Source organism: Cibotium barometz, chromosome 40 (assembly GCF_041138505.1).
Source record: "Cibotium barometz isolate CiBa-2024 chromosome 40, ASM4113850v1, whole genome shotgun sequence".
Classification (NCBI taxonomy): Eukaryota; Viridiplantae; Streptophyta; class Polypodiopsida; order Cyatheales; family Cibotiaceae; genus Cibotium; species Cibotium barometz.
This window is the reverse complement of record NC_141085.1, coordinates 20,040,123-20,067,435: the sequence shown is the minus strand read 5'-3', so window position 1 is coordinate 20,067,435 and position 27,313 is coordinate 20,040,123. Positions and strand designations below refer to the sequence as shown.

The following is a 27,313-nucleotide window of genomic DNA, read 5'->3' as shown; positions in this document are numbered from 1 at the left end:
ACCCATGGGCCGGATGGGGTTAGGCTGGAATCATGGAGTTTTAATAATCAAACTGAAAAATCTTAGGATTACGCTAGGCTTCGAGTAGATAGTTAATGCCCTGATAAATTTCTCGATTGAGTGGATCAACGGCTGTGCCTAATCTTGATTAGGAAAAAAGCGTTGAATTGCTCAGATGATCAAATTATATCAGTGATAGTTTCCTTGTATCTGGTTTATTCAAGTGGAGGATAGTTTAGATTTTGATCTCGTTAGAAAACTCGTTAAGAAAAATTCAAAAAGGTGGAATCGTCCCCACTTTCCGGGCATAGGAAATTTTCTCGGTTTTGGTTTTCGGAGTGACCACCAGTCTAGTCTCGTGCCCGGATATTCGTGGGCGAGGCCTTGAGTGAGAAACTGTGCCCCGCGCATGAGGGGGCTACTTCCGCTATCAGCTATCGAGAATCCGACGCACGGAGGGGGCAGAGGGATCTCACAGTTGGTATCAGAGCTTTGCTGAAAGCTAATAAAGATAAATAAATTCTTATCAGAAATTGATAAATAAGAACTCAGAAAAAGCATTTTCATAATGTATTTTCATTCCGTAAGCTTCTTTAATGAAGAATTTTTAATCAAAGAAATTATTTTTATAGATGGAAGTTTCCTATTTATCTGGTAATCCCGACCTCACCCAGTCTCAAGATATGATTGCATTCGCCTTCGAGCATCTCGTCTCTTCCGCTTCAACTCGAACAAGCCGAGCAAGACTCGCATGCCATTTCGAGGATTTATATTTTCCTAACCCAATGGAGAGACTACAGCATAAGTGGTTTACAGGGCAATATGTCCATGCCTCTTGCGACCGCCGTGCAATGCTGTGGCAGAACCTCTCATTGGCTATGATCCTGTTAAAGCTGAAAATGGTGCGTGGCATCATTCTATATCATTCGACGCCTCAGAATTTCAGACTTTCATGCCAAGTCTACAGACTCCTTAGTTGCTTTATTCCTAAATGGAAGATAATAGCCCCCTGTCAGTAAGTGGACGTTTGTATCAGGGCATGGCTATGGCCCACCAGTACCGTCGTCATATGCGTCTCCCGAGGAGATTTTGAATTCTGGAGCCGAGCTGCTCTATGTACATATTGCAACTTTTATATAAATATAAAAATGTTTTCTTAAGAAAAATTTCATGTTGTATAAGTGATTGTTTACAGACGATATGATAAAGAAAAATCTGTTATCGGACATATGTCATAGATCTCCAATAAGATCATTATCTTGTTTAAGAAATTATTTTTTGAACCTCTTAAGTCTTAGGATCTCATGGATAATATCAAAATAAAAATTTAATAATATATAAATTTTTGGCAGAATCATGAGAGACAAGGAAACCGTGGCCGTCAGCCAGACCCTGTCTCTGAAGATGACGAGCTTGACCCTGATGTTCACAAAGCTCTTCATAGGACTCAGCCAGGACTCTTCAAAGGAGAAGGGGAGAACCTGGGCGAGGCTGTGGAGAAATGGGTGGAAGCCATGGAAGAGTATTTTGACATCACAGGCTACAATGAGCGGAGCAAAATGGCTCTTGCCCGGCTGAAAATAGTGGAAACAGGCAGGGTAGCATGGAGGAACCACTATGACACCAACCGTCTCTGGACAGAAATACTCAGTCCTAGAATGATCTAAAAACCTATCTAAGAAAGAGATTTTGTCCTCCTAGATTTTTGGAAACCAAAATGAACGAATTCTTAGAGCTAAAGCAGGAGAGCAAAACCATCGAGGAATATCACTAGGCCTTTGCTTTTCTACTCAAATATTCACCACCTCTAGATGGGGTTAGGCTGGAATCATGGAGTTTTAATAATCAAACTGAAAAATCTTAGGATTACGCTAGGCTTCGAGTAGATAATCAAATATTCACCACCTCTAGATGGGGTTAGGCTGGAATCATGGAGTTTTAATAATCAAACTGAAAAATCTTAGGATTACGCTAGGCTTTGAGTAGATAGTTAATGCCCTGATAAATTTCTCGATTGAGTGGATCAACGGCTGTGCCTGATCTTGATTAGGAAAAAAGCGTTGAATTGCTCAGATGATCAAATTATATCAGTGATAGTTTCCTTCTATCTGGTTTATTCAAGTGGAGGATAGTTTAGATTTTGATCTCGTTAGAAAACTCGTTAAGAAAAATTCAAAAAGGTGGAATCGTCCTCGCTTTCCGGGCATGGGAAATTTTCTCGGTTTCGGTTTTCGGAGTGACCACCAGCCTAGTCTCGTGCCCGAATATTTGTGGGTGAGGCCTCGAGTGAGAAACCCTGCCCCGCGCATGAGGGGGCTGCTTCCGCTATCAGCTATTGAGAATCCGGCGTGCGGAGGGGGCGGAGGGATCTCACAGATATGGGGAAGAGTGAGATTTTCTATGGCCTCTTGAGCACCAAGAGACTTGAAAAATTCACACTGGGCGCTAATTGCATACCCAAACATGCTCTGAATGGTCCTCCCCATCAGAGCATGTTTGTGTACGATGGTATGGGGAAGAGCGGGATTTTCCATGGTCTCTTAAGCACCACACGAGACTTAACAAATCCGCAAGCACTGGGCGCTAATTGCTAACCCAAACATGCTCCGATGGTGACCAAACTTTGCAAGAATGTGGGAATAGGTACCCCCCACATGTTTGCAAAGTTTGGTCCCCATCGGAGTATGTTTGGGTCCAATGGTATGGAAAAGAGTGGGATTTTCCATGGCCTCTTAAGTACCAAGAGACTTGAAAAATCTGCACTGGGCGCTAATGCTAACCCAAACATGCTTTGATGGTGACCAAACTTTGTAAGAATGTGGGAATAGGTCCCCCCACTCTCTTGGAAAGTTTGGTCTCCATCGGAGCATGTTTGGGTACGATGGTATGGGGAAGAGAAAGATTTTCCACCATGACCTCTTAAGCAACAAATGACTTGACAAATATGCACTGGGTGCTAATTGCTAACCCAAATATGCTCCGATGGTGGCCAAACTTTGCAAGCATGTGGGGGTTGTTCCCTCCTAATGCTTGCAAAGTTTGGTCCCCATCAAAGAATGTTTGGCTACAATGGTATGGGGAAGAGCGGGATTTTCCATGGCCTCTTAAGACCCAAGAGACTTGAAAAGTCAACACTGGGCGCTAATTGCTAACCCAAACATACTCCGATGGTGACCTCCCCACATCCTTACAAAGCTTGGTTCCCATTAGAGCATGTTTGGGTACGATGGTATGGGGAAGAGAGGGATTTTCCATGGCCTCTTAAGTACTAAGAGACTTGAAAAATCTGCACTGGGCGCTAATTGCTAACCCAAAAATGCTCCAATGGTGACCAAACTTTGCAAGCATGTGAGGGTGGGTCCTCCCCAAATTCTTGCAAAGTTTGGTCCCCATCGAAGCATGTTTGGGTACGATGGTATGGGCAAAGAGCAGTATTTTCTATGGCCTCTTAAGCACCAAGAGACTTGAAAAATCCGCAATGGGTGCTAATTGCTAACCCAAACATGTTCTAATGTTGTCCAAACTTTGCAAGCATGTGGGGGGGTAGGTCCCTCCCACATGCTTGCAAAGTTTGGTCCCCATTAGAGCATGTTTGGGTACGATGGTACGGGGAAGAGTGGGATTGTCCACAACCTCTTAAGCACCAACAGATTTGAAAAATCCGCACTGGGTGCTAATTACTAACCCAAACATGCTGCAATGGGGACCAAACTTTACAAGAATTCGGGGGTGGGTCCCCCCTATATGCTTGCAAAGTTTGGTCCCCAATGGAGCATATTTGGATATTTCGATATGGGAAGAGTGGGATTTTCCATGGCCTCTTCAGCACCAAGAGACTTGAAAATTTTGCACTGGGCGCTAATTGCTAATCCAAACATGCTCCAAGGGTGACCAAACTTTGTAAGAATGTGGGAGTAGGTCCCCCCCACACGCTTGCAAAATTTGGTTACCCCATCGAAGCATGTTTGGTTACAGTGGTATGGGGAAGAGTGGGATTTTCTATGGCCACTTAAGCACCAAGAGACCTGAAAAATCCGCACAGGGTGCTAATTGCTAACCCAAACATGCTATGATAGTGATCAAACTTTGCAAGCATGTGGGGGTCGATTCCCCCACATGCTTACAAAGTTTGGTCGCCCTGTAGGACCATGTTTGGCTATAATAGTATGGGGAACAGCGGGATTTTCCATGGCCTTTAAAGCACTAAGAGACTTGAGAAATCCACACTCGGCGCTAATTGCTACCCAAACATGCTCTGACAGTGACCAAACTTTGTGAGCATGTAGGGGTGGATCCCCCCCACATGCTTGCAAAGTTTGGTCCCCATCTAAGCATTTTTTGGTACGATGGTATGGGGAAGAGCGGGATTTTCCATGGCCTCTTAAGTACTAAGAGACTTGAAAAATCCGCACTGGCGCGCTAATCTCTAACCCAAACAACATGTTTGGGTATGATGGTATGGGGAAGAGCAGGGTTTTCCAATGCATCTTAAGCACCAAGAGACTTGGAAAATCCACACTAGGAGGTAGTTATTAACCCAAAAATGCTCTGATGTGGTGACCAAACTTTGCACGCCTATGAGGGTGGGTCCCCTCCACATGCTTGCAAATTTTGGTCCCCATCGGAGCATGTTTGGGTACGATGGTATGGGTAAGAGCGGGATTTTTCATGGCCTCTTAAGCACCAAGAGACTTGAAAAATCCGCACTGGGCACTAATTGCCAGCCCAAACATGCTCCGATGGTGACCAAACTTTGCAAACATGTGCGGGTGTCCCTCACACATGCTTGCAAACTTTGGTCCCCATCAGAGCATGTTTAGGTACGATGGTTCGGGGAAGAGTGGGATTTTCCATGGCCTCTTAAGCACTAAGAGACTTGAAAAATCTGCACTCGGTGCTAATTACTAACCCAAACATGCTCCAATGGAGACCAAACTTTACAAGCATGTAAGGGTGAGTCCCCCCCGCATGCTTGCAAAGTTTGGTCCCCAATGGAGCATATTTGGGTTTGACGATATGGGGAAGAGTGGGATTTTCCATGGCCTCTTAGGCACCAAGAGACTTGAAAAATATGCACTGGGCACTAATTGCTAACCCAAACATGGTGACTAAACTTTGCAAGCCTAAGAAGATGGGTCCCCCCCACATGCTTACAAAGCTTGATCCCATGGGAGCATGTTTGGGTTACGATGGTATTGGGAAGAGCAGGATTTTCCATGGCCTCTTAAGCACCAAGAGACTTGAAAACTCAGCACGCACTGGGCACTAATTGCTAACCGAAAAATGCTCCGATGGTGACCAGACTCTGCAAGCATCTGGGGGTGGGTCCCCCCCACATTCTTGCAAACTTTGGTCCCCATTGGAGCATGTTTGGGTACGATGGTATGCGGAGGAGCGGGATTTTCCTTGGCCTCTTAAGCACCAAGAGACCTAAAACATCTACACTGGTGGGTGCTAATTGCTAACCCAAACATGCTCTGATATGGTGACCAAACTTTGCAAGCATGTGGGGGCGTGGGTCCTACAACCCACATGCTTGCAGAGTTTGGTCCCTATCAGAGCATGTTTGGGTACGATGGTACGGGGAAGAGTGGGATTTTCCATGGCCTCTTAAGCACCACGAGACTTTAAAAATCAGCACTGGGCGCTAATTACTAACCCAAACATGCTCCAATGGGGACTAAACTTTACAAGCATGTGGGGGTGAGTCTCCTCTGCATGCTTGCAAAGTTTGGTCTCCCCAATGGAGCATGTTTGAGTACAACTATATGGGAAAGAGTGGGATTTTCCATGGCCTCTTGCACCAAGAGACTTGAAAAATTCACACTAGGCGCTAATTGCGTACCCAAACATGCTTCGATGGTGATTAAAATTTGTAAGAATGTGGAAGCAGGTCCCCCCCACATGCTTGAAAAGTTTGGTCCCCATCAGAGCATGTTTGTGTACGATAGTACGGGAATAGCGGGATTTTCCATGGCCTCTTAAGCACCAAGAGACTTGAAAAATCTGCACTGGGCACTAATTGCTAACCCAAACATGCTCGGATGGTGACCAAACTTTGTAAGAATGTGGGAATAGGTCCTCCCCACATGTTTGCAAAGTTTGGTCCCCATCGGAGCATGTTTGGGTAGAATGGTATGGGAAACAACGGGTTTTCCCATGGCCTCTTAAGTACCAAGAGACTTGAAAAATCCACACTGGGCGATAATTGCTAACACAAACATGCTATGATGGCAACCAAACTTTGTAAGAATGTGGGAATAGATCCCCCCACATTCTTGGAAAGTTTGGTCCCCATCGGAGCATGTTTGGGTACCATGGTATGGGGAAGAGAAAGATTTTCCATGACCTCTTAAGCACCAAAAGACTTGACAAATACGCACTGGGTGCTAATTGCTAACCCAAATATGATCCGATGGTGGCCAAAATTTGTAAGAATGTGGGGGTCGGTTCCCCCCACATGCTTGCAAAGTTTGGTCCCCACTAACAGAGCATGTTTAGGTACGATGGTATGGGGAAGAGCGGGATTTTCCATGGCCTCTTAAGCACCAAGAGACTTAACAAATCCGCACTGGGCACTAATTGCTAATCCAAACATGCTTCGATGGGGTGACCAAACTTTGCAAGCCTTTGAGGGTGGGTCCCCCCCACATGCTTGCAATGTTTGGTCCCCTTCAGAGCATGTTTGGGTATGATGGTATGGGTAAGAGCGGGATTTTGCATGGCCTCTTAAGCACCAAGAGACTTGAAAAATCCGCACTGGGCACAAATTGCTAACCCAAACATGCTCCGATGGTGACCAAACTTTACAAACATGTGGGGGTGTGTCCCTCCCCGGTTTGGTCCCCATCCGAGCATGTTTGGGTAGGATGGTTACGGGGAAGAGCGGGATTTTCCATGGGCTCTTAAGCACCAAGAGACTTGAAAAATCCACACACTGGGTGCTAATTACTAATCCAAACATGCTCCAATGAGGACTAAAATTTACAAGCATGTGGGGGTGGGTCCCCCCCTCATTCTTGCAAAGTTTTGATCCCCAATGGAGCATGTTTGGGTACGACGGTATGGGGAAGAGTGGGATTTTCTATGGTCTCTTAAGCACCAAGAGACTTGAGAAATCCGCACTGGAAGCTAATTGCTAACTCAAACATGCTCTGATGTTGACCAAACTTTGCAAGCATGTGGGGGGATGGGTCCCTCCCACATCCTTGCAAAGTTTGGTCCCCAACAGAGCATGTTTGGGTACGATGGTACGCGGAAGAGTGGGATTTTCCACAACCTCTTAAGCACCAACATATTTGAAAAATTTGCACTGGGCGCGCTAATTACTAACCCAAACATGCTCCAATGGAGACCAAACCTCACAAGAATTTGGGGGTGGGTACCCCTACATGCTTGCAAAGTTTGGTCCCAATGGAGCATGTTTGGATATTTTGGTATGGGGAAGAGTGGGATTTTCCATAGCCTCTTCAGCACCAAGAGACTTGAAAAATTTGCATTGGGTGCTAATTGCTAATCTAAACATGCTCCGAGGGTGACCAAACTTTGTAAGAATGTGGGAGTAGGTCCCTCCCACACGCTTGCAAAATTTGGTCCGCATCGGAGCATGTTTGGTTACGATGGTATGGAGAAGAGCAGGATTTTCCATGGCCTCTTAAGCACCAAGAGACTTGAAAAATCCGCACAGAGTGCTAATTGCTTACCCGAACATGCTCTGATAGTCACCAAACATTGCAAGCATGTGGGGGTCGGTTCCCCCACATGCTTACAAAGTTTGGTCTCCCCATCGGACCATGTTTGGCTACGATGGTATGGGAAGAGCGGGATTTTCCATGGCCGTTAAAGCACTAAGAGACTTGAAAAATCCACACTAGGTGGTGCTAATTGCTAACCCAAACATGGTATGGGGAAGAGCGGGATTTTCCATGGCGGCCTTTAAAGCACTAAGAGACTTGAGAAATCCACACTGGGTGGTGTTAATAATTGCTAACCCAAACATGGTCCGACGGTGACCAAACTTTGCGAGCATGTAGGGGTGGATCCCCCCCACATGCTTGCAAAGCATTTTTTGATATGATAGTATGGGGAAGAGTGAGATTTTCTATGGCCTCTTAAGTACTAAGAGACTTGAAAAATCCACACTGGGCGCTAATCTCTAACCTAAACAGCATGTTTGGGTACGATGGTATGGGAAAGAGCAGGTTTTTCCATTGTGTCTTAAGCACCAAGAGACTTGGAAAATCCGCATTGGGCGCACTAGTGATGGTGTGGTGACCAAAATTTGCGAGCCTGTGAGGGTGGGTCCCCTCCACATGCTTGCAAAGTTTGGTCCCGATGAGAGCATGTTTGGGTATGATGGTATGGGTTAGAGCGGGATTTTCCATGGCCTCTTAAGCACCAAGAGACTTGAAAAATCCGCACTGGGCACTAATTGCCAGCCCAAACATGCTTCGATGGTGACCAAACTAACATGTGGGGGTGTCCCTCACACATGCTTGCAAACTTTGGTCCCCATCGGAGCATGTTTAGGTACAATGGTACAGGGAAGAGTGGGATTTTCCATGGCCTCTTAAGCACTAAGAGACTTGAAAAATCTGCACCACTAGGCACTAATTACTAACCCAAACATGCTCCAATGGAGACCAAACTTTACAAGCATGTGAGGGTGGGTCCCCCCCGCATGCTTGCAAAGTTTTGTCCCCAATGGAGCATGTTTGGGTTTGACGGAATGGGGAAGAGTGGGATTTTCCATGGCCCCTTAGGCACCAAGAGACTTGAAAAATACGCACTGGACGCTAATTTCTATTACAAACATGCTCGGATGGTGACCAAACTTTGCTAGCATGTGGGGGTGGGTCCCCCCTGTATGCTTGCAAAGTTTGGTCCCTAATGGAGCATGTTTGGGTATGATGGTATGGGGAAGAGTGGGATTCTCCATGGCCTCTTAAGCACCAAGAGACTTGAAAATTTACACTGGGTGCTAATTGCTAACCCAAACATGCTCCGATGGTGACCAAGCTTTGTAAGAATGTGGAAGTACGTTCCCCCCACATGCTTGCAACGTTTGGTCCCTATTGAAGCATGTTTGGGTACGATGGTATGGGGAAGAGCAGGATTTTCCATGGCCTCTTAACTACTAAGAGACTTGAAAAATCTGCACTGGGCGCTAATTGCTAACCCAGACATGCTCCGATGGTGAGAAAACTTTGTAAGAATGTGGAAGTAGGTCCCCCCCACATGTTTGCAAAGTTTGGTCCCCATCACAACATGTTTGGGTACGATGTTAGAGCGGGATTTTCCATGGTCTTGGCACCAAGAGACTTGAAAAATTTGCACTAGGCGCTAATTGCTAACCCAAAAATTCTCCAATGGTGACCAAACTTGCAAGCATGTGGGGGTGGGTCCCCCCCACATTCTTGCAAAGTTTGGTCCCCATCAGAGCATGTTTGGATAGATGGTATGGGGAAGAGCGGGATTTTTCATTCTCTTAAGCACCAAGAGACTGAAAAAATCCACACTGGGTGCTAATTACTAACCCAAACATGCTTCGATGGTTACCAAACTTTGCAAGCATGTGAAGGTCGGTTCCCATCACATGCTAGCAAAGTTTCATCCCCATCGGAGCATGTTTGGCTACAATGGTGTGGGGAAGAGCGGGATTTTCCATGGCCTCTTAAGCACCAAGAGACTTCAAAAATCCACACTGGGTGCTATTGCTAACCCAAACATACTCTGATGGTGACCAAGCTTTGCGAGCATGTGGGGGTGGATCCCCCCCACATGCTTGCAAAGTTTGGTCTCCATTTGAGCATTTTTGGGTACGATGGTATGGGGAAGAGCGAGATTTTCCATGGGCTCTTAAGCACTAAGAGACTTGAGGAATCCACACTGGGCGCTAATTTCTAACCCAAACAGCACGTTTGGGTATGATGGTATGGGGAAGAGTGGGATTTTTCCATTGCGTACCAAACTTTGCAAACATCTGGGGTGGTGGGTCCCCCACCACATGTTTGCAAAGTTTGTTCCCCATTGGAGCATGTTTGGGTACGATGGTATGGGGAAGAACGGGAATTTCCATGGCCTCTTAAGCACCTAGAGACTTGAAAAATTGGCACTGGGGGTGCTAATTGTTGCTAATCCATACATGCTCCGATGGTGACCAAACTTTGCAAGCCTATGAGGGTGGGTCTCCCCCACATGGTTGCAAAATTTGGTCCCCATCCGAGCATGTTTGGGTACGATGGTAAGAGTAAGAGCGGGATTTTCCATGGCCTCTTAAGCACCAAGAGACTTGAAAAATATGCACTGGGCACTAATTGCTAACCCAAACATGCTCCGATGGTGACCAAACTTTGCAAACATGTGGGGGTGCGTCCCTCCCACATGCTTAGAAATTTTGGTCCCCATCGGGGCATGTTTAGGTACAATGGTTACGGGAAAGAGCTAGATTTTCCATGGGCTCTTAAGCACCAAGAGACCTCAAACAATCTCTAATGGTGGACTAAACTTTGCAAGGATGTGGGGGTGGGTCCCTCCCACATGCTTGCAAAGTTTGGTCTACATCAGAGCATGTTTGGTTTGCATCAGAGCATGTTTGGGTACGATGGTATGGGGAAGAGTGGGATTTTTCATGGCCTCTTAAGTACCAAGAGACTCGAAAAATCCGCATTGGGTGCTAAATACTAACCCAAACATGCTCCAATGGGGACCAAACTTTATAAGCATGTGGGGGTGGGTCCCCCCTACATGTCTGCAAAGTTTGGTCCCAAACATCGGGGCATGTTTGGGTATGATGGTATGGGGAAGAGCGGGATTTTCCATGGTCTCTTAAGCACCAAGAGACTTGAAAAATCCGCTCTGGGTGCTAATTGCTAACCCAAAAAGGCTCCAATGGTGACCAAAATTTGCAAGCCTATGACGTTGGGTCCCATGCACATGCTTGCAAAGTTTGGTCCCCATTGGAGCATGTCTGGGTATGATGGTATGCTGAAGAGCGGGATTTTCCATGGCCTATTAAGCACCAAGAGACTTGAAAAATCCACACTGGGCACAATAATTGCCAACCCAAACATGCAACGATGGTGACCAAACTTTGCAAACATGTGGGATTGTGTCCCTCCCACATGCTCTCAAAGTTTGGTCCCCATCAGAGCATGTTTGGGTACGATGGTACGGGCAAGAGCAAGATTTTCCATGGCCTCTTAAGGACCAAGAGACTTGAAAAATTTGCACTGGGCAGAATTACTAACCCAAACATGCTCGAATGGGGACCAAACTCTACAAGAATGTGGGGGTGGGTCCCCACCCACACGCTTGCAAAGTTTGGTCCCCATCGGAGCATGTTTGAGTACGATGGTATGGGGAAGAGCGGGATTTTCCATGGCCTCTTAAGTACTAAGAGACTTGAAGAATCCGCATTGGGCACTAATCTCTAACCCAAACAGCATGTTTGGGTACGATTGTATGGGGAAGAGAAGGATTTTCCAATGCATCTTAAGCACCAAGAGACTTGGAAAATCTGCATTGGGCGCTAGTTGTTAACCCAAAAATGCTTTGATGGTGTAAGGTTCCTTCCTTCTAAGATGAGAGAAACACTTAAGATAGTCCGCTAAGTCTTATCTTGGGAAAAATTTCCTATTCATCGACACCTTGACCCTACAGAGATTCAAGGATATGATTTATAGGTATGACCTAGCTCTATCCCACAGGGGGAGCGTGATTTTCTAAACATCAAATCACCCATAGGGTAATCGATCATAAATTGGGCAACTACTAGACTTGATTTCTAGGGACAACGCTTTTTTCCTCATCTTATGCAAGGCACAGCCGCCCGCTGGCCTAGTCTTCTAGAATAGAGTTGCCTAGGAACCTAACTATCTAGCGTAGGACCGTCGTAGTAGCAAATAGTTAACAATAAGATAATTATTGGCTTTTAGATATTATGGTAAAACCGCTCGAAGCGACATGGTGGGAAGCAACGTGTGGCTCGAACATCGAGATCATTTTTGCGGAGTCTAGTAGCCGCCATTTCTTAAGGGGAAGATGCTCTCGCTTCAACATTCGTTGAAACCCATTAACCAAGAAGCTCGGATCTGATGCTCGTTGGTGATTCACACGGGGGACTTTGGGCAGGAATCCAGCTCCCGCTTCGGGGAGTAATGCCGCGGAGCCAGGAGGGTCGAGAGGGTAGGATGACGAATCTCGATTATGGCCGCCCTTACCTATGGGGACTGCGATATGGCGTAGGACCGTAACGAGTACGTCGACTGGGTCCCCGGCCTAGTCAACTTGCTGCCATACCGCCAAGCCAATTTAAATGGTTCGAGCCCGCTCGCCCTTCAGAGCTGCTTCTGCTGATCACTTCTTTTCGCTCTTGACCTGTATGATAGCTGCAAGGACGATACTTAACCCCGAGCATGCTAAGGGCCTGCCTGAGCCTCCCCCTTGTCGGGGTTTCATGGTAGATCTCAGGTGCCTTCGGTCGTTTTCCCTCGGCTATGAAGACCGATGATTCTTAAGTGTTTTGCTTGGCAAAGGCACAGAGAATCGATATTCGGGAGCTTTCTTTTCTAACTCAAGAAGCGGCTTTAGGCATCTCTACGTCTCGCCACATCATCTTTTCTGTGTTTCCGAAATCTCTGATAGCGGTAGCTTCCCTGTACTACGGGCAACTCGGTCGTAGCTCCTCGAGTTGGTTTGGAGTTGTTTCATTACCCACTTCTGAGGTGGTCTAGCCACTTGAGTTAATTAACCAAGGTAAATGTTGCGAGTTTCACGGTGATATGACAAGGCTACCTTGCTCCTGGACCCGTTGTTGCAGGGCCAGACTCTCAGTCTGGATTCGAGCCCATCGTGCTACCGAACTACGTCGAGAGTCCTCGGCTTTGAACCCTGGTTGATAGCCATTCCGGGTTCCTTAACTCTAATATTGTTTGAATCGTAAATATCGTTTTGTGCCTGACCCTCACCATGTCTACCTATATTTGCCTCCCAAGCAGCGTGTCTGAGATCCTGATGCCCACTATGTACTTGCTTCCAAGTAAGTGGGTAGGTTTGATGTCCACGTGCTTAATATCCACCCGGCATACAGGTCCCTTGATTACGAGAGCTAATTAAAGGAGTTACTTTTTTCCCCCCTCACTCCGGACCCTTCTGCTTAAACCAATCCGTGTCCATTAAACATGTTTCGCGTCCGCATCCATAAAGTAAAGTTCCTATCAGCGAGATTCGGCAGGTTCTGCCAGGTGGGCATCCACTACTGGCTTTGACCCCAACGCATCTTACCGTTAGAAGGTGTAATTAGTTCTGGCGGAAGCCCCGCCAATCAAAGGGAAAGGGGAAGAGGCTGACGAGCCAAAATCCAGTATCAAAGGGAAAGGGTCAAACAATTTAACCCAAATCACTATATTTATAATGCGAAGCGATCACCTTTCACTAGGTCATGGTCACTAGGTTACCATTCTAATTACTCAATTTCCCCATAAAGGTTCGAGTCCCGGATGGTCATTTCGATTGGGCAAAGTCAACAAGGAGTCAAGATTGCCTCAATACCCCGGTCCCTTTTTCCGCTTGCAGAATTGCTTGAATAAAAAAATAAATGTGTTGAATTGAAAAAAATTGAGTAAATAGATCTGGATCAACAAACTGTTCCCTGGAATCCAGAGCGATCACCGTTCTTTCATCTCTTTAATTCCGCGGGGACACATGACCGGCCGGAACCGCCGGGACCTTCAGTCCCAATCTATTTACTCAATTTCCCTTTCCGCAGTTTATAGTCAGGTCAGCCGGGACTTGTGTCTCCATGAATGCTGGAGACTGCCCTGGGTATAAAGCACCGAGGATAAGACACAAATTGTACCTTTTCTTTTAGTCACTCATTCTCTTTTCGACCAAGATGTTATTTAATCTCAGTCGAGCTACGCTGAATCTTATCTTTGCCAAAGGATCCGGGCTATTGGCCTTCTCAAAACTTTCCCTATATTGAATCAATGCTTTCTTCAACAGTAAGTCTTTCTTCGACCAGCCCGAAACCTTCTTGTCTTTGTTATCAACATTCACATTCAATACATCCATATTCACCGCATAATCGTATTCGAGCCGAGAATTCTTGAGCATCTCTTCTAGACTCGTTACAACCAGCGTGCGATCGATCAGAACTTCATTACCCGTTAAAATACCTGCCGTGTCATCCAGATCTCTGGAATAGAATCTTCTAGGGCTTAAATTTGGATAAAACGCATTCAGATTCGTCGAAGTAACGTGTTTAATCAAATTAGGTATGAGCATTGTCTCTTTCATCTTGTTTTGTGGTTAAAGCATGCGTGCGACCCTGTTGCATCTGCTTCCTTGGAGATGCGCGTACCATGTAATTAGAATTGTCGTCGTCGTCAACCCTCCTAAGAAAAAGAAGTCTTTCTCGTCACCCATCCTAATCTTGCTTTTTACTTCTGCTGTTACTAATCAATATAATTGCAACATTTACTTTCTTCTCAAAAACCCTTCCATACTTGCTATCTAATGATGTCTTCTGACCATCCAGAAGGATATTCATCAGATCCAAATCTATTTCATAACCAGATAATTCGTTAATAACCCACAGATCATAGGCTTTATCTGCCCCCGTGAAATCCTTATGTCATCGAGGCAGAAAATAGACATTGAGAAACTCGCTCAATGCTTGAACAAAATTTGTTTTGTTCGTATTAGGACATCCAAGAATAAATAGCTACCTTTGACGCAAGTGTCGTGCTCGACACAGGTTGTAAGTCAACCACTTAACGGCATGCCAGCGCTCTTTTCAATCTTCTTCGTTGTACACTTTACTCCCTTTTTCTTTCACAAAGGTTGTCAACCGCTCGAAGAAAGACGAGCTCTCTTGCAGATCCGAGAACGTATTTCGTACAGAGCTATAACTCGATAGGCATTTCTTTACTAAATTATGATCTTCCATCACTTCTTGCTAGGAGTTTTTAGTACGTAATAGCTTCACTAGATTGGGACCCCGGCGTTTACCTTTGGCAGATTTAGCACGGTCTTTTATTCACTCTAGGGATTCTTCCCCCCAGACTGTAGGATTTTGGTCTTCCTTCAACAAATAGCGTAAAATCGTATTCCAGCCTTTATGGAAACTTACGTTGCACTGGTGACCTTCAAATTCTGAAAACAATTTGCGTATAATTTGGCAAGCCATGTATTTGCTCGCGTTTTCATACCAAATACCCACATGATAATGGACACCACCTAATGAGCTATGGCTCTCCCTGCTAATAACGATACTCCTGCAAATAAATGTCTCTACCTTTAGTGATATCACTAATTCTGCCGATAATTTCTTACGCTCTAAGGTCTTTTTCGCATGGTTACCAAAATGTATTGGCGAACACTGCTTCTTGAAAGGTGGCGGGCTTTTACATGAAACACACGTGATTGTGAAAGTAAATAGAAGCAATGAATAGACCCTATATACTGCAAAAACAGACCATTTACCCCCGCAGACGATTTGGAAAAAATCCTTAGCTTAGGATCGTCAGAGCTGTTTTTACAATTTCCAACGGGAGATTAAATGGGAACCACGCGAGACATTTAGAACATACGATTCGCCGTTACCAGGGTTAGCGGCGAATCGTCTAAAAGGAACAAAAACACAACCATCACCATTGCCATTAATCCAACCATCATCATTGCCATTAATCCAACCATCAACACTACCGTGGTTCTTCTTATCGCGCACGCTATAGCCAATACTACTCAACAATTTGCTAGGATCTACAGATCGAGGCCTATGGAAGATACGAGGATTATTAGTGTTAGTCTGCGTATCGTCATCAATTTTTGTCTGTGTCTCACAAGGGTTGCCAGTGGTACTCTCAGTCTCCGCATAATAATAACTGTCATGGACCTGGTTCTCACTAGCTCTAATGATTCTCCAAAACTCTCCGATAATTACTTTAGCAACTCGGACATATGGAATTCACTTAACACTAATGAGGCCACCGCCAATGATGACAAGGATGAGATAGAGGATTACGATGCTAACAACACTATTGATAATAGCATTCTCGAGGTTAGATACGACCCCGACCACAATTACACGGATGTTCACTGCAACGACGAGGCCGACCCTGGTACGCCCCTCCCCGTCTCGATGTCGGTAATGACAATGATTTCCTACAGGACTACATCAATACCATCCATGTCGGTCTGGGTTGCAACATCAATAACATCATCTGGCTAGGTTTCGTCGGTATCACCTACGGCTCTCATCCCAGATGTCCCGGAATGCAGTAAATCGGGATGTCGTTCAGTCTCTTGTCCCCAAGAGGATGGGTAATGTGTTTCCATGCAATGGTTGCTCCAATCCGACCTGGCTGGCAAGCAATCCCAGCTGGCAGAAAACAAGACAATGTATAGTCGTTCGCTCTATTAACAGGCACAGAGGTGCAAGGATAACGGTAGGTCGTTGGCTACCCAAGGAGACTTCGATTCGCTAGGACGGCACCTCATCCCGATCCACAAGGATAGGTTCCACATGGTGTTGTTAGGTACTCCCCGGGAAGACAGGATCGACCCTCAACCATGCTTTTACGGCATGCTCTTCCTTTCTTCCCGAACTTCTTTGAACGTATTCCCATCCCCAAGCTGCTTTAGCCTCCTACACAAGAACCCCCTACCTTTCGCGAGTCAAGCCTATTACTAGTTCTGTTGAAGAGCCCTATACCCTGTATAGAGCAGATCATTCCACACTACAAACAATTTGACCACATGGGCTTTAGTACCACAGGTGACTGAACGACCGCCCTACTAGAACGACCCACTGTAATAATCCCATAAACCCCTAGAGAAGATATAGCAAATGGATGGAATGTACCTACATTTGGATCCGACAATACCATACCATAATCAAAAAGTGTAACAACCCGAGCAACCAAACTTAAATAGGGGTCAGCCAATGCTGCCCTCCAAACCGTACGTGGCAATCTTTCGTCATACAACTCTCACTCAGAACACCTCAATTTTTGCTGAGAGTATTGCCGTCCCTTCCGTTTTGAAGGTACAATTGTTCCTTATTCTTAATGCATACGTACTGGCTGCCAACGTTGAACTAAGGTTTGTTCTGACTAGTTGCCTTCGCAGCTCGGCCAGGTTGTTGGCATCCCTCCCTCGCTACTATGCGACCTCTGAGACCGCGCATCGTTTGCTAGACAATGCGAAGTGGTTACTTCCCGTGGTTGCTCTCTCTTCGTGTCTTTGCCCTTCGAGGACGGGGTAGGCACGCACTATCGCTTTGTAGACGCTTCCTCGCTTTGTTCTTTGTGAAATTGCGGGGTAAGCGCTTGCCTAAACCAAAAGGAAAGGTGCGCGCAAAACAAAAGCACTTCCCCGCCTTCGGCCCTCCTCTTCCTCTGGGGCCCAAGGGACAATAACCTAGTGCGGTGAAACTAGGGTAAGTGCCGTTGGGCACTCACCAGACATAAAGCCCCTACCCCGTCCTACCTAGGACGGAGTAAGCGCTACGCACTTCCCTGCTTCACCCCGTCAGAGCACCCAATGGTTACAGGTCTTTGCGCACCTGCTCGATTGTTCAAGTCAATTCCTATGCTGGAATTACTTGTGGCTGGCTGTCCGGCAACCTTGACCGCTTCATGTGAAAGTCAAAGCTTTCGCCCAAATTGGGCCCTGGATTACTCCGCCACACACATACTGACGTATTCTGTTCGGGATACGTAGCCCTTACTCAGGCAGTAGATACGTACCAAGTGAGTCAATTTAACCTTTCCGCATCAGCTGAGGGACACCACCGAGGAGGGCTAAGCCATCCTTCCTTCGAGGACCGGGGAAACCGCTTTGCGCTCCCGGCTTCGCCCCTTTCCGACCAATTGCTCGCGAACTCGATGGATTATTAGCCCAAGATGTTGTATTGGCCCGCCGTATATACTTCCGAGTCAAACATCTATGTAGAAGGGTATTCCTCCGTTATGAAAGAAAATGAGCCTCACATGGCGCACCATAAATGTAATTACCGGAGCCATTACAGAAAGAAAGAAATTAGCACTTGGAGATGGAATAGGTTCTTTTAAAATTGATTTCAAACCATCCGCTAGGGGTTATAACAACCCAGATGATCCCACCACATTAAGACCCTTTCGACGTTACATGGAAGCCATGACTTTACGTTCGACTGACACTGGAAAGGCTACTCCTGGTAGAAATGATATGATGATTCCAAAGATTTTAGCTAGGAGACAAAGGATATACGGCTTTGTTTCGTCGGCTAAGATAGATTTTGTAAGATTCCTCCCCCACCCCCTTTTTGATGTCTAGTATCTTTCCCTGTAATCAATCCCTCTTCAGAAATATAAAGACCTTGTTTCTATCTGTTTTAGCCTAGAGAGAGAAAAATATTCTAGAGAGAGAATATTCAGATTTTGAATATTTTTGGATAGAAAAATATCTCTTCTAATTCAGATGAGTTCCCCTGAAACAGAAATTCAAAAAGAATTTTCCAATGTGCAATTGGAATTAATTGAAAATAGCTATAAAGAACCTTAGCCTAAGGGTCTAGATTTTCAGAAATCTTTAGACTATGGTCCAATTAAGGTTCCTATGGACCAATAGCATCAATCCATGTGTAGGGAGGAGATAAATCCAACTTGTAAAAAGAAAATACCCAAAAATGAGTAAATGCTCACATGAGGTGAAGAGTTGAAAATGTACAAGGTTTATTAGTAAAAAAACTATGAGCAATATTAAAAGTATGACATATGTAAGGAAGAGGAGTTCTTTAAAGGAGGTGCATATTTCACATAAGATGAAGAGTTGAAAATGTACAAGGTTTATTAGTAAAAAATTATGAGCAATATTAAAAGTATGACATATGTAAGGAAGAGGAGTTCTTTAAAGGAGGTGCATATTTCACATAAGATGAAGAGTTGAAAATGTACAAGGTTTATTAGTAAAAAATTATGAGCAATATTAAAAGTATGACATATGTAAGGAAGAGGAGTTCTTTAAAGGAGGTGCATATTTCACATGCTTGAATGAGTTTTAAACTCATAAAAATTGAGATATTTCATCTCTCCTCTCTCCTCATTCAAGTCTAGTTCCAAAAAGTTAGCTTAACTGACCTAAAAATGGTCAAATATTGACCAAACTGATTTAGAAAATTCTAGAATCAGTTTGTTTGGTTAGGAGCTCAATTTTTCCTATAAATAGAAGCCTCACCCTTGTTGAAAAATATATAGTGTTTATGCATCGTTACTCTACTCCACCTAAGCCAAGAACTGTGAATTCATTTAATAATTCACTAGTTTTTGGAGCTTCCCTCTTTCTTCAATCCCCATTAGTGGCTCCATCAACATACTTAACCAATTGATTGGTTGGGGGCCTCTACCGTGAACAAAGAATCAAGCAAGTTGTAAGGTAATTAGCGAATATTCATCTTTCTATAATTTCTCAATGTTTCTCTCTTCTCAACCCCTCTCAAGCTTGAGAAGTTTAATTGGTATGGTTTTTTTTAAATGCTATTGAAGTTTGAATAGTAGTGAAGAGTTACATAATTTAATAAATGCTATTGAAGTTAATTTTCATTTATGTTTAAATTCTAATGATTCTTATGTAAATTCTCTCTCTCACTCAAGAAATAGTCATACTCATGACCCATTCTCAATCCAAATCAAGCTTTTCATAAAGCTTTTCCTTAACCCAAGATAAAGCTATGCTTGAGGCCAAATTAATGGCTTTTTCTTATGCTTTTAGTTTATGTATATTGATGATTCAATCCATTATGGATTAAGGATCCAATTAGAGAATCATTTTAATTATTTCCTTAATGATAAGCTTTATCCCTTAGAAAAATTGAGATTTATCAGTCATAGCAGCGGAGCTATGGCAAAATTTTTATAAAAATTATGCATAAAAAATTTTCATTCAAAGCATAAAAAGAGGACTTCCTACCATATTCTAGGAATCATCATCCTAGATTAATTGAAAGAATTTCATTATAATCATGGAGAAATTGAATTTTAATATTATGCATAAAGGATAAATTTTTATATCAAAAGTGTTATTTTTACCATTTTTATTTTCATGCATAGAAGTATGCATAATGGATAAATTTTTATATCAAAAGTGTTACTTTTATCATTTTTACTTTCATGCATAGAAGTATGCATAAAGGATAAATTTTTATATCAAAAGTGTTATTTTTACCATTTTTATCTTCATGCATAGAAGTATGCATAATGGATAAATTTTTATATCAAAAGTGTTACTTTTATCATTTTTATTTCATACATAAAAGTATGCATAAAAGAAAATTTTTATATCAAAAGTGTTACTTTTATCATTTTTAATTTTTATGCATAGAAGTATGCATAAAGGAAAATTTTTATATCAAAAGTGTTACTTTTATCATTTTTAATTTTCATGCATAGAAGTATGCATAAAGGAAAAATTTTTATATCAAAAGTGTTACTTTTATCATATTGGATTTCATGCATATAGGTATGCATAAAAGATATTCTTTTTATACTAAAAGTATGATTTTCCTCATAAATGGATTTTATGCTTAACTTAGATGCATAAGAGAAATTCTTTTATTCTAAAAGTATAATTCCCTACCAAATTGAAATCATGCATAAGAAGATGCATAAAAGATTGATTTTAATTTTGAAAGTGTTAGTCTCCTTAAATGGAATTTATGTATAAATAAATGTGTAGAGAAATCTTATATCAAATAAAAGAATTCTCTTTTTTTTTAAAAAAAAAAGATATGAAATGTGATAAGATGTGATAAGAGGTGTATGAGATGTGATAAGAATTGATAAGATGCGTATGGAAAGTGATAGGATGTGATAAGAGGTGTGATAAGAGGTGATAAGATGCTTATGAAATAAGTTAGGATGTGATAAGATGAATTAAGATGTGTATGGGGGGATGAGGTAAGAAGTGTATGTGATAGGATAAGATATATATGGGTTGTGATAGGGCGAGAATGGATGTGATGTAAAAGATTAGATGTGAAAGTATATGGGGTTATATAAATGGGAATGTGAAAATGGATGTATGTATGTGGATGTGTGGATATGGAGATGGGAGTGTGGATGTATGAACATGAAAATGGATATATGCATGAAGATGAATATGCATAGATGTAAATGTGGATGTAGATGTGGATGTAGATGTGAATGTGGAATGTGGATGTATAGATGTGGATGTATGGGAATGTGGATGTGGATGTATGTGAATGTGAATGTAGATGTGGATGTATAGATGTGAATGTGGAATGTGGATGTTGATGTATGTATGTATGTGGATGTAGATGTGGATATATGGATGTGTATGTATGAATGTGGATATGGGATGTGGATGTATAAATGAGGATGTGAAAATGGAGATAAGCATGTAGATGTGGATGTATGGATGTGAATGTGGATGTGGATGTGGATGTATGGATGTGGATATGGATGTGAATATATGATATGTGATGTGAAGGAACCTGAAGTGAAGAGATGGAAAAGGAGGTGATTGGATGAGTACACATATACATGGAATGTGGAATAAGTAATGTGGATTAATGAGGGATAATGTGGAAAAATGAGAGTTAATATAGAAACTGTATTTGTAAACTGTTTGTAAATGCTGTTTGTAAATGGCTGTTTTATGTCAAGAATGTTGGGGAAGCATTTTGACCGTCTTGTGATTAAGGTCGTGGAGACCTAACTGATAAAGTTGCAACTGCTGACGGAGAGTCAATGGAGGACGTCTCGCGTAGCAAGGTCGACCGAGGTCTTGACCAGCCTCGGTTCGATTAAAATGGTGAGCTTCCGGTACGGTGGATGAGGGACCAAGGAAGCGGCCTATGAGTGAAGCGCTAGGTCACCTGCGAAGGATCCTAGAGGGTGCTGACCATACGGTGCTCGGGCTCTGGGTCGCCTAGGATACCCACGCGTGCGTCGAGGAAGATATTGGAACAAGGAGTAAGAGTTGTTTTGTGAAACCGGGCATGGATCTGGTTGACTGACCTTGCTGGTCCTCAACGGATGAGTCCATGGCTCTTTTATATGGATCTGTTGGTTGATCTTGCTGATCTTCAACGAGAGTCCATCTTGATAAGTGATTATATTGCCGAGTATTATGGGCTAGGAACTATGGAAACGGCCTCTGTGTGGACAGGTGGTGAGCGTTCTAGTTGCCAATGATGCCATAGATACTCTGATGAAGGAATGATGGAAAATTATGAATCAACTGGATAAATTGGGAGATTGTGATCAGTGGTACTATGGTTTCATTAAAGGATTGTTTTAAAGTTAGCTGATGGTAAGAAAAAGGCAATTTTCATATTGGGTGTGTAAGTGGTGTGGCTAGTTTTATGTTTGCATGAAATTCCGGCTAGGGGGCCTTGGAACTCTTTTCCTTGGTACCCGGGACAAAACCTAACCAAATTCCAAATTGGATCCCATCACTACAGTGGTTGGGCGGTTGGCTAACCCATGGGATCGGATGGGGTTAGGCTGGACTGATGGATCCGTAAACCGAGACTCAATTTCTGTTATTACGATAGATGAAGTAAGTCCCGGATAGTAATTGTTCTATGGATAGGAATCAACGGCTGTGCCTCTTGATGGGGAAAAAAGCGTTGATCCCAATGATCCAAGTGCAAGTTTCTTCCTTGATCCGACCGAGTATCTTTATAGGTGCAGTTGGATCAGCGTGATCAGTAATGATCTTGACTACGTTAGAGTAAAAAAAAAATATCCTGGTGGAATCGCCCGTGCTTTCCGGGTAAGGGAAGTTTTTTCCGGTTCGGTTTTGGAAAAACCGACGGATTAGTCTCTTGTCCGGATATCCGTGGACGAGGCCCCGAATGTGGGACCCCTGTCCCGTGCGAGAAGTGCTACTTCCGCTGCTAGTACCCGAATCCGTTGCTCGGTGGGAACAGGGGGATCTCACAGTTGGTATCAGAGCCGCTTTTGAAAGCTAATAAAGATAATTAAATTCTTATCTGAAATTGGTAATAAGAATTCAGAAACAGCATTTTCATAATGTATTTTCATCCCGTAAGCTTCTTTAATGAAGAAATTTTAATCAAAGAAATTGTTTTTATAGATGGAAGTTCCACATTTATCTGGTATTCCCGACCTCACCCAGTCTCAAGATATGATTGCATTTGCCTTCGAGCATCTCATCTCTTCCGCTTCAACTCAAACAAGCCGAGTAAGACTTGCACGCCATTTCAAGGATTTATATTTTCCTACCCCAGTGGAGAGAATACAACATAAGTGGGTTGCAGGGCAATATGTCCACGCTCATTGCAACCGCCGTACAATGCTGTGGCAGAATCTCTCATTGACTATGATCCTGTTAAAGCTGAAAATGGTGCGTGGTGTCATTCTATATCATTCGACACCTCGAAATTTCAGACTTTCATGTCAAATTTATAGACTCCTTAGTCGATTTATCCCTAAGGAGAAAATAATAATTTCCTTCGCAGTTAGAGAACTTATGTAACAGGGCATGACTATGGCCCAGTACCGTCGTCTTATACGTCTCTCGAAGAGATTTTGAATTTTGGAGCCGAACCACTCTATGTAATTATTGCAACTTGTATATAAATATACAAATGTTTTTTTTACGGACGATCGGATAAAGAAAAATCTATTTATCAGACTTAAGTCATAGATCTCCAATAAGATCAATTGAGGAGCAAATTATGTCAAAAGTTTATCAAGACGCACAAAAAGGTTGTAATTGTTTGATATAATTCATACAAATTGTTAATTCAAATTGAAATTCGTAAATTAGTAATTGGGTCTTCAATTGGAAGTACCGCAATTGTATGGAACCCTGACTTGCTTGAGACCTAGACATGATGGTATTTACCTTATAGTTTCGAGTATCATGACTATCCGTATATACCGAGGGTATAACTGCAGCTCTTTACCGATAGTATATACGAGTAAATCTAAGACTTGAAATTATAAGCGTTAATGCTATCCAGATGATGATTTCGAATGTGGTTGATATGATTTTTAATTCTGTTTGAGAATTGATGAATTGAATTGGATTCTGATTGAAAAATGACGATTTTCGAAATTTAGTTGAAATGTAATAAGCTGAGCGAAACCACAATGAGGATGAATGGGACGAGTCCCAGTGATGATATTCATAACTGGAATGATGATAATGATTTCAGCAAATCACTATGAGATTAGTGGATTGTGCTGTCAGATTGCTACTGTTAACACTTGAGACGGTAGATTAAGTTAAGGGATGACAAATTGAGAACTTGCTTAACTAAAATTCCTGTGGAGGAATGTTCAGAAGGAAAATTTTCAGACTAATGGACCATTATCGTGTTAAAGATATGAATGATATGATCTGAATGAATTGTTATTTAATGATGAGTTCTATATAAGGGATAATTATCCCCGTATTCTGTTGGGTTGACCAGAATATAAGGAACCCCAGAATAAATTGGATCTTAAGAAAAAGAGTTGTCCTCTACCTTGCGAGATGAGGACATCTCGCACTTTTCAAGTGGGGTAGAATGTAAGATTCTCCCCCAGCCTTAGAGGTATACAGGAGTAAGAATCTCCCTTTCTGATCTTATAATTATTCTCTCTCTAAAATAAAAGAAAGATTCTGTTTAAAAAAGGAAGAACCTTTTTCCTGAATACTTCTCAAGAGTCCCACCTATTTTAAGATTCAGAACAATGAGTTCAGAAGGAGAATCGATGTTTTGGATATCAAGGTTTTGGTCTTCATTCGAGTACGGCCCAAAAGAAGTTCTTTATCTCTTGGGAAGAAGTTATCTCCCAGATATTGTGGACCAAAGAAAGTAGGTGATTTAGCTTATGAGCTTCTTTTATCTCCTCATCTCAAAGTTTGAATGCCTTCTATAGAAAAATGTGCCAAACCCAAATCATGGAAAGACGGTAAAACTTCAGTGGCAAGTTACCGTTGGCTTCTAAGTTACGCTAGCTCCTTCCTTTATATAAGTCGTAACTTTTACTTGTCGTTCACAGTAATCTTACTTCCATCGATCTCCTTTCTTTCTTAATCTCCTTCATGGCTTGGCAACAAGAATTAGTTTTATCCATGATGATTTCTCACCTTCAAGACGCAAGGGAGTCTGTGAAGAAAGATTTTATAGAGCAGTATGAGCGCTCACTTTTCCCTCACTTGGGAACTTCTGTAGCGCAGACAAAATGGCGGACCTATCAAGACATAACTAGGGTAACACCCTGGGGTCAGCAGCACTTTCGTAACAATGTCCGCTTGGCCATGGTTATTGAAGCTTTGGGTTTGGGTCCCCGATACTACTGCGTCATGAGATCAAGGCATCCTGGGTTTTCTGAGCGGGTCTTCTTACTGGCGTGTTTTCTTCCTCATGAGAAGATATGCCTTTACCCCGTTTTTGGCTTGCCTCTCAGAGGTCCTTTTCTTAGAACACCTCATACCACTGAGATAGGCGCAGCAATAACCCACAGAATCATTCCCATAGATGAGTTACCTTATACTTGTGCAGCTTGTGAGGACTGCTTTTGTGACCATATGATGGACGGGCTTATGGAAGTGTAAAGAGTTCCTCTATCTTTACTGTATAAGTTCCGAGAATGAATAAAGTTTAAATCTTGTTCGTATTTTGAATCTTGCTCTCTTTAAGACTTATCTTGGTGGTTAATCTTGATTAAAATTTTTCTCTAAGTCTCATATTCGTGCATCTTGCGAAATTATCCCAGTTTGCGAGATGAGGACATCTCGCATTTTTTTTAAGTGGGGTAGAATGTAAGATTCCTCCCCCACCCCCTTTTTGATGTCTAGTATCTTTCCCTGTAATCAATCCCTCTTCAGAAATATAAAGACCTTGTTTCTATCTGTTTTAGCCTAGAGAGAGAAAAATATTCTAGAGAGAGAATATTCAGATTTTGAATATTTTTGGATAGAAAAATATCTCTTCTAATTCAGATGAGTTCCCCTGAAACAGAAATTCAAAAAGAATTTTCCAATGTGCAATTGGAATTAATTGAAAATAGCTATAAAGAACCTTAGCCTAAGGGTCTAGATTTTCAGAAATCTTTAGACTATGGTCCAATTAAGGTTCCTATGGACCAATAGCATCAATCCATGTGTAGGGAGGAGATAAATCCAACTTGTAAAAAGAAAATACCCAAAAATGAGTAAATGCTCACATGAGGTGAAGAGTTGAAAATGTACAAGGTTTATTAGTAAAAAAACTATGAGCAATATTAAAAGTATGACATATGTAAGGAAGAGGAGTTCTTTAAAGGAGGTGCATATTTCACATAAGATGAAGAGTTGAAAATGTACAAGGTTTATTAGTAAAAAATTATGAGCAATATTAAAAGTATGACATATGTAAGGAAGAGGAGTTCTTTAAAGGAGGTGCATATTTCACATAAGATGAAGAGTTGAAAATGTACAAGGTTTATTAGTAAAAAATTATGAGCAATATTAAAAGTATGACATATGTAAGGAAGAGGAGTTCTTTAAAGGAGGTGCATATTTCACATGCTTGAATGAGTTTTAAACTCATAAAAATTGAGATATTTCATCTCTCCTCTCTCCTCATTCAAGTCTAGTTCCAAAAAGTTAGCTTAACTGACCTAAAAATGGTCAAATATTGACCAAACTGATTTAGAAAATTCTAGAATCAGTTTGTTTGGTTAGGAGCTCAATTTTTCCTATAAATAGAAGCCTCACCCTTGTTGAAAAATATATAGTGTTTATGCATCGTTACTCTACTCCACCTAAGCCAAGAACTGTGAATTCATTTAATAATTCACTAGTTTTTGGAGCTTCCCTCTTTCTTCAATCCCCATTAGTGGCTCCATCAACATACTTAACCAATTGATTGGTTGGGGGCCTCTACCGTGAACAAAGAATCAAGCAAGTTGTAAGGTAATTAGCGAATATTCATCTTTCTATAATTTCTCAATGTTTCTCTCTTCTCAACCCCTCTCAAGCTTGAGAAGTTTAATTGGTATGGTTTTTTTTAAATGCTATTGAAGTTTGAATAGTAGTGAAGAGTTACATAATTTAATAAATGCTATTGAAGTTAATTTTCATTTATGTTTAAATTCTAATGATTCTTATGTAAATTCTCTCTCTCACTCAAGAAATAGTCATACTCATGACCCATTCTCAATCCAAATCAAGCTTTTCATAAAGCTTTTCCTTAACCCAAGATAAAGCTATGCTTGAGGCCAAATTAATGGCTTTTTCTTATGCTTTTAGTTTATGTATATTGATGATTCAATCCATTATGGATTAAGGATCCAATTAGAGAATC

The 27,313-nt window shown here is 42.4% G+C and overlaps 1 protein-coding gene across 1 annotated transcript; it reads right to left on the bottom strand.

The window, feature by feature from the left end:
* Window positions 1-16,224: 16,224 nt before the first annotated feature.
* On the bottom strand, window positions 16,225-18,185 carry LOC147615288 (NADH dehydrogenase family protein). The gene is given in 2 exon segments (XM_086778909.1): window positions 16,225-16,934; window positions 18,006-18,185. Coding segments are annotated over 2 exon segments (351 nt in total). The 5' UTR covers window positions 18,165-18,185; the 3' UTR covers window positions 16,225-16,742.
* Window positions 18,186-27,313: the final 9,128 nt, after the last annotated feature.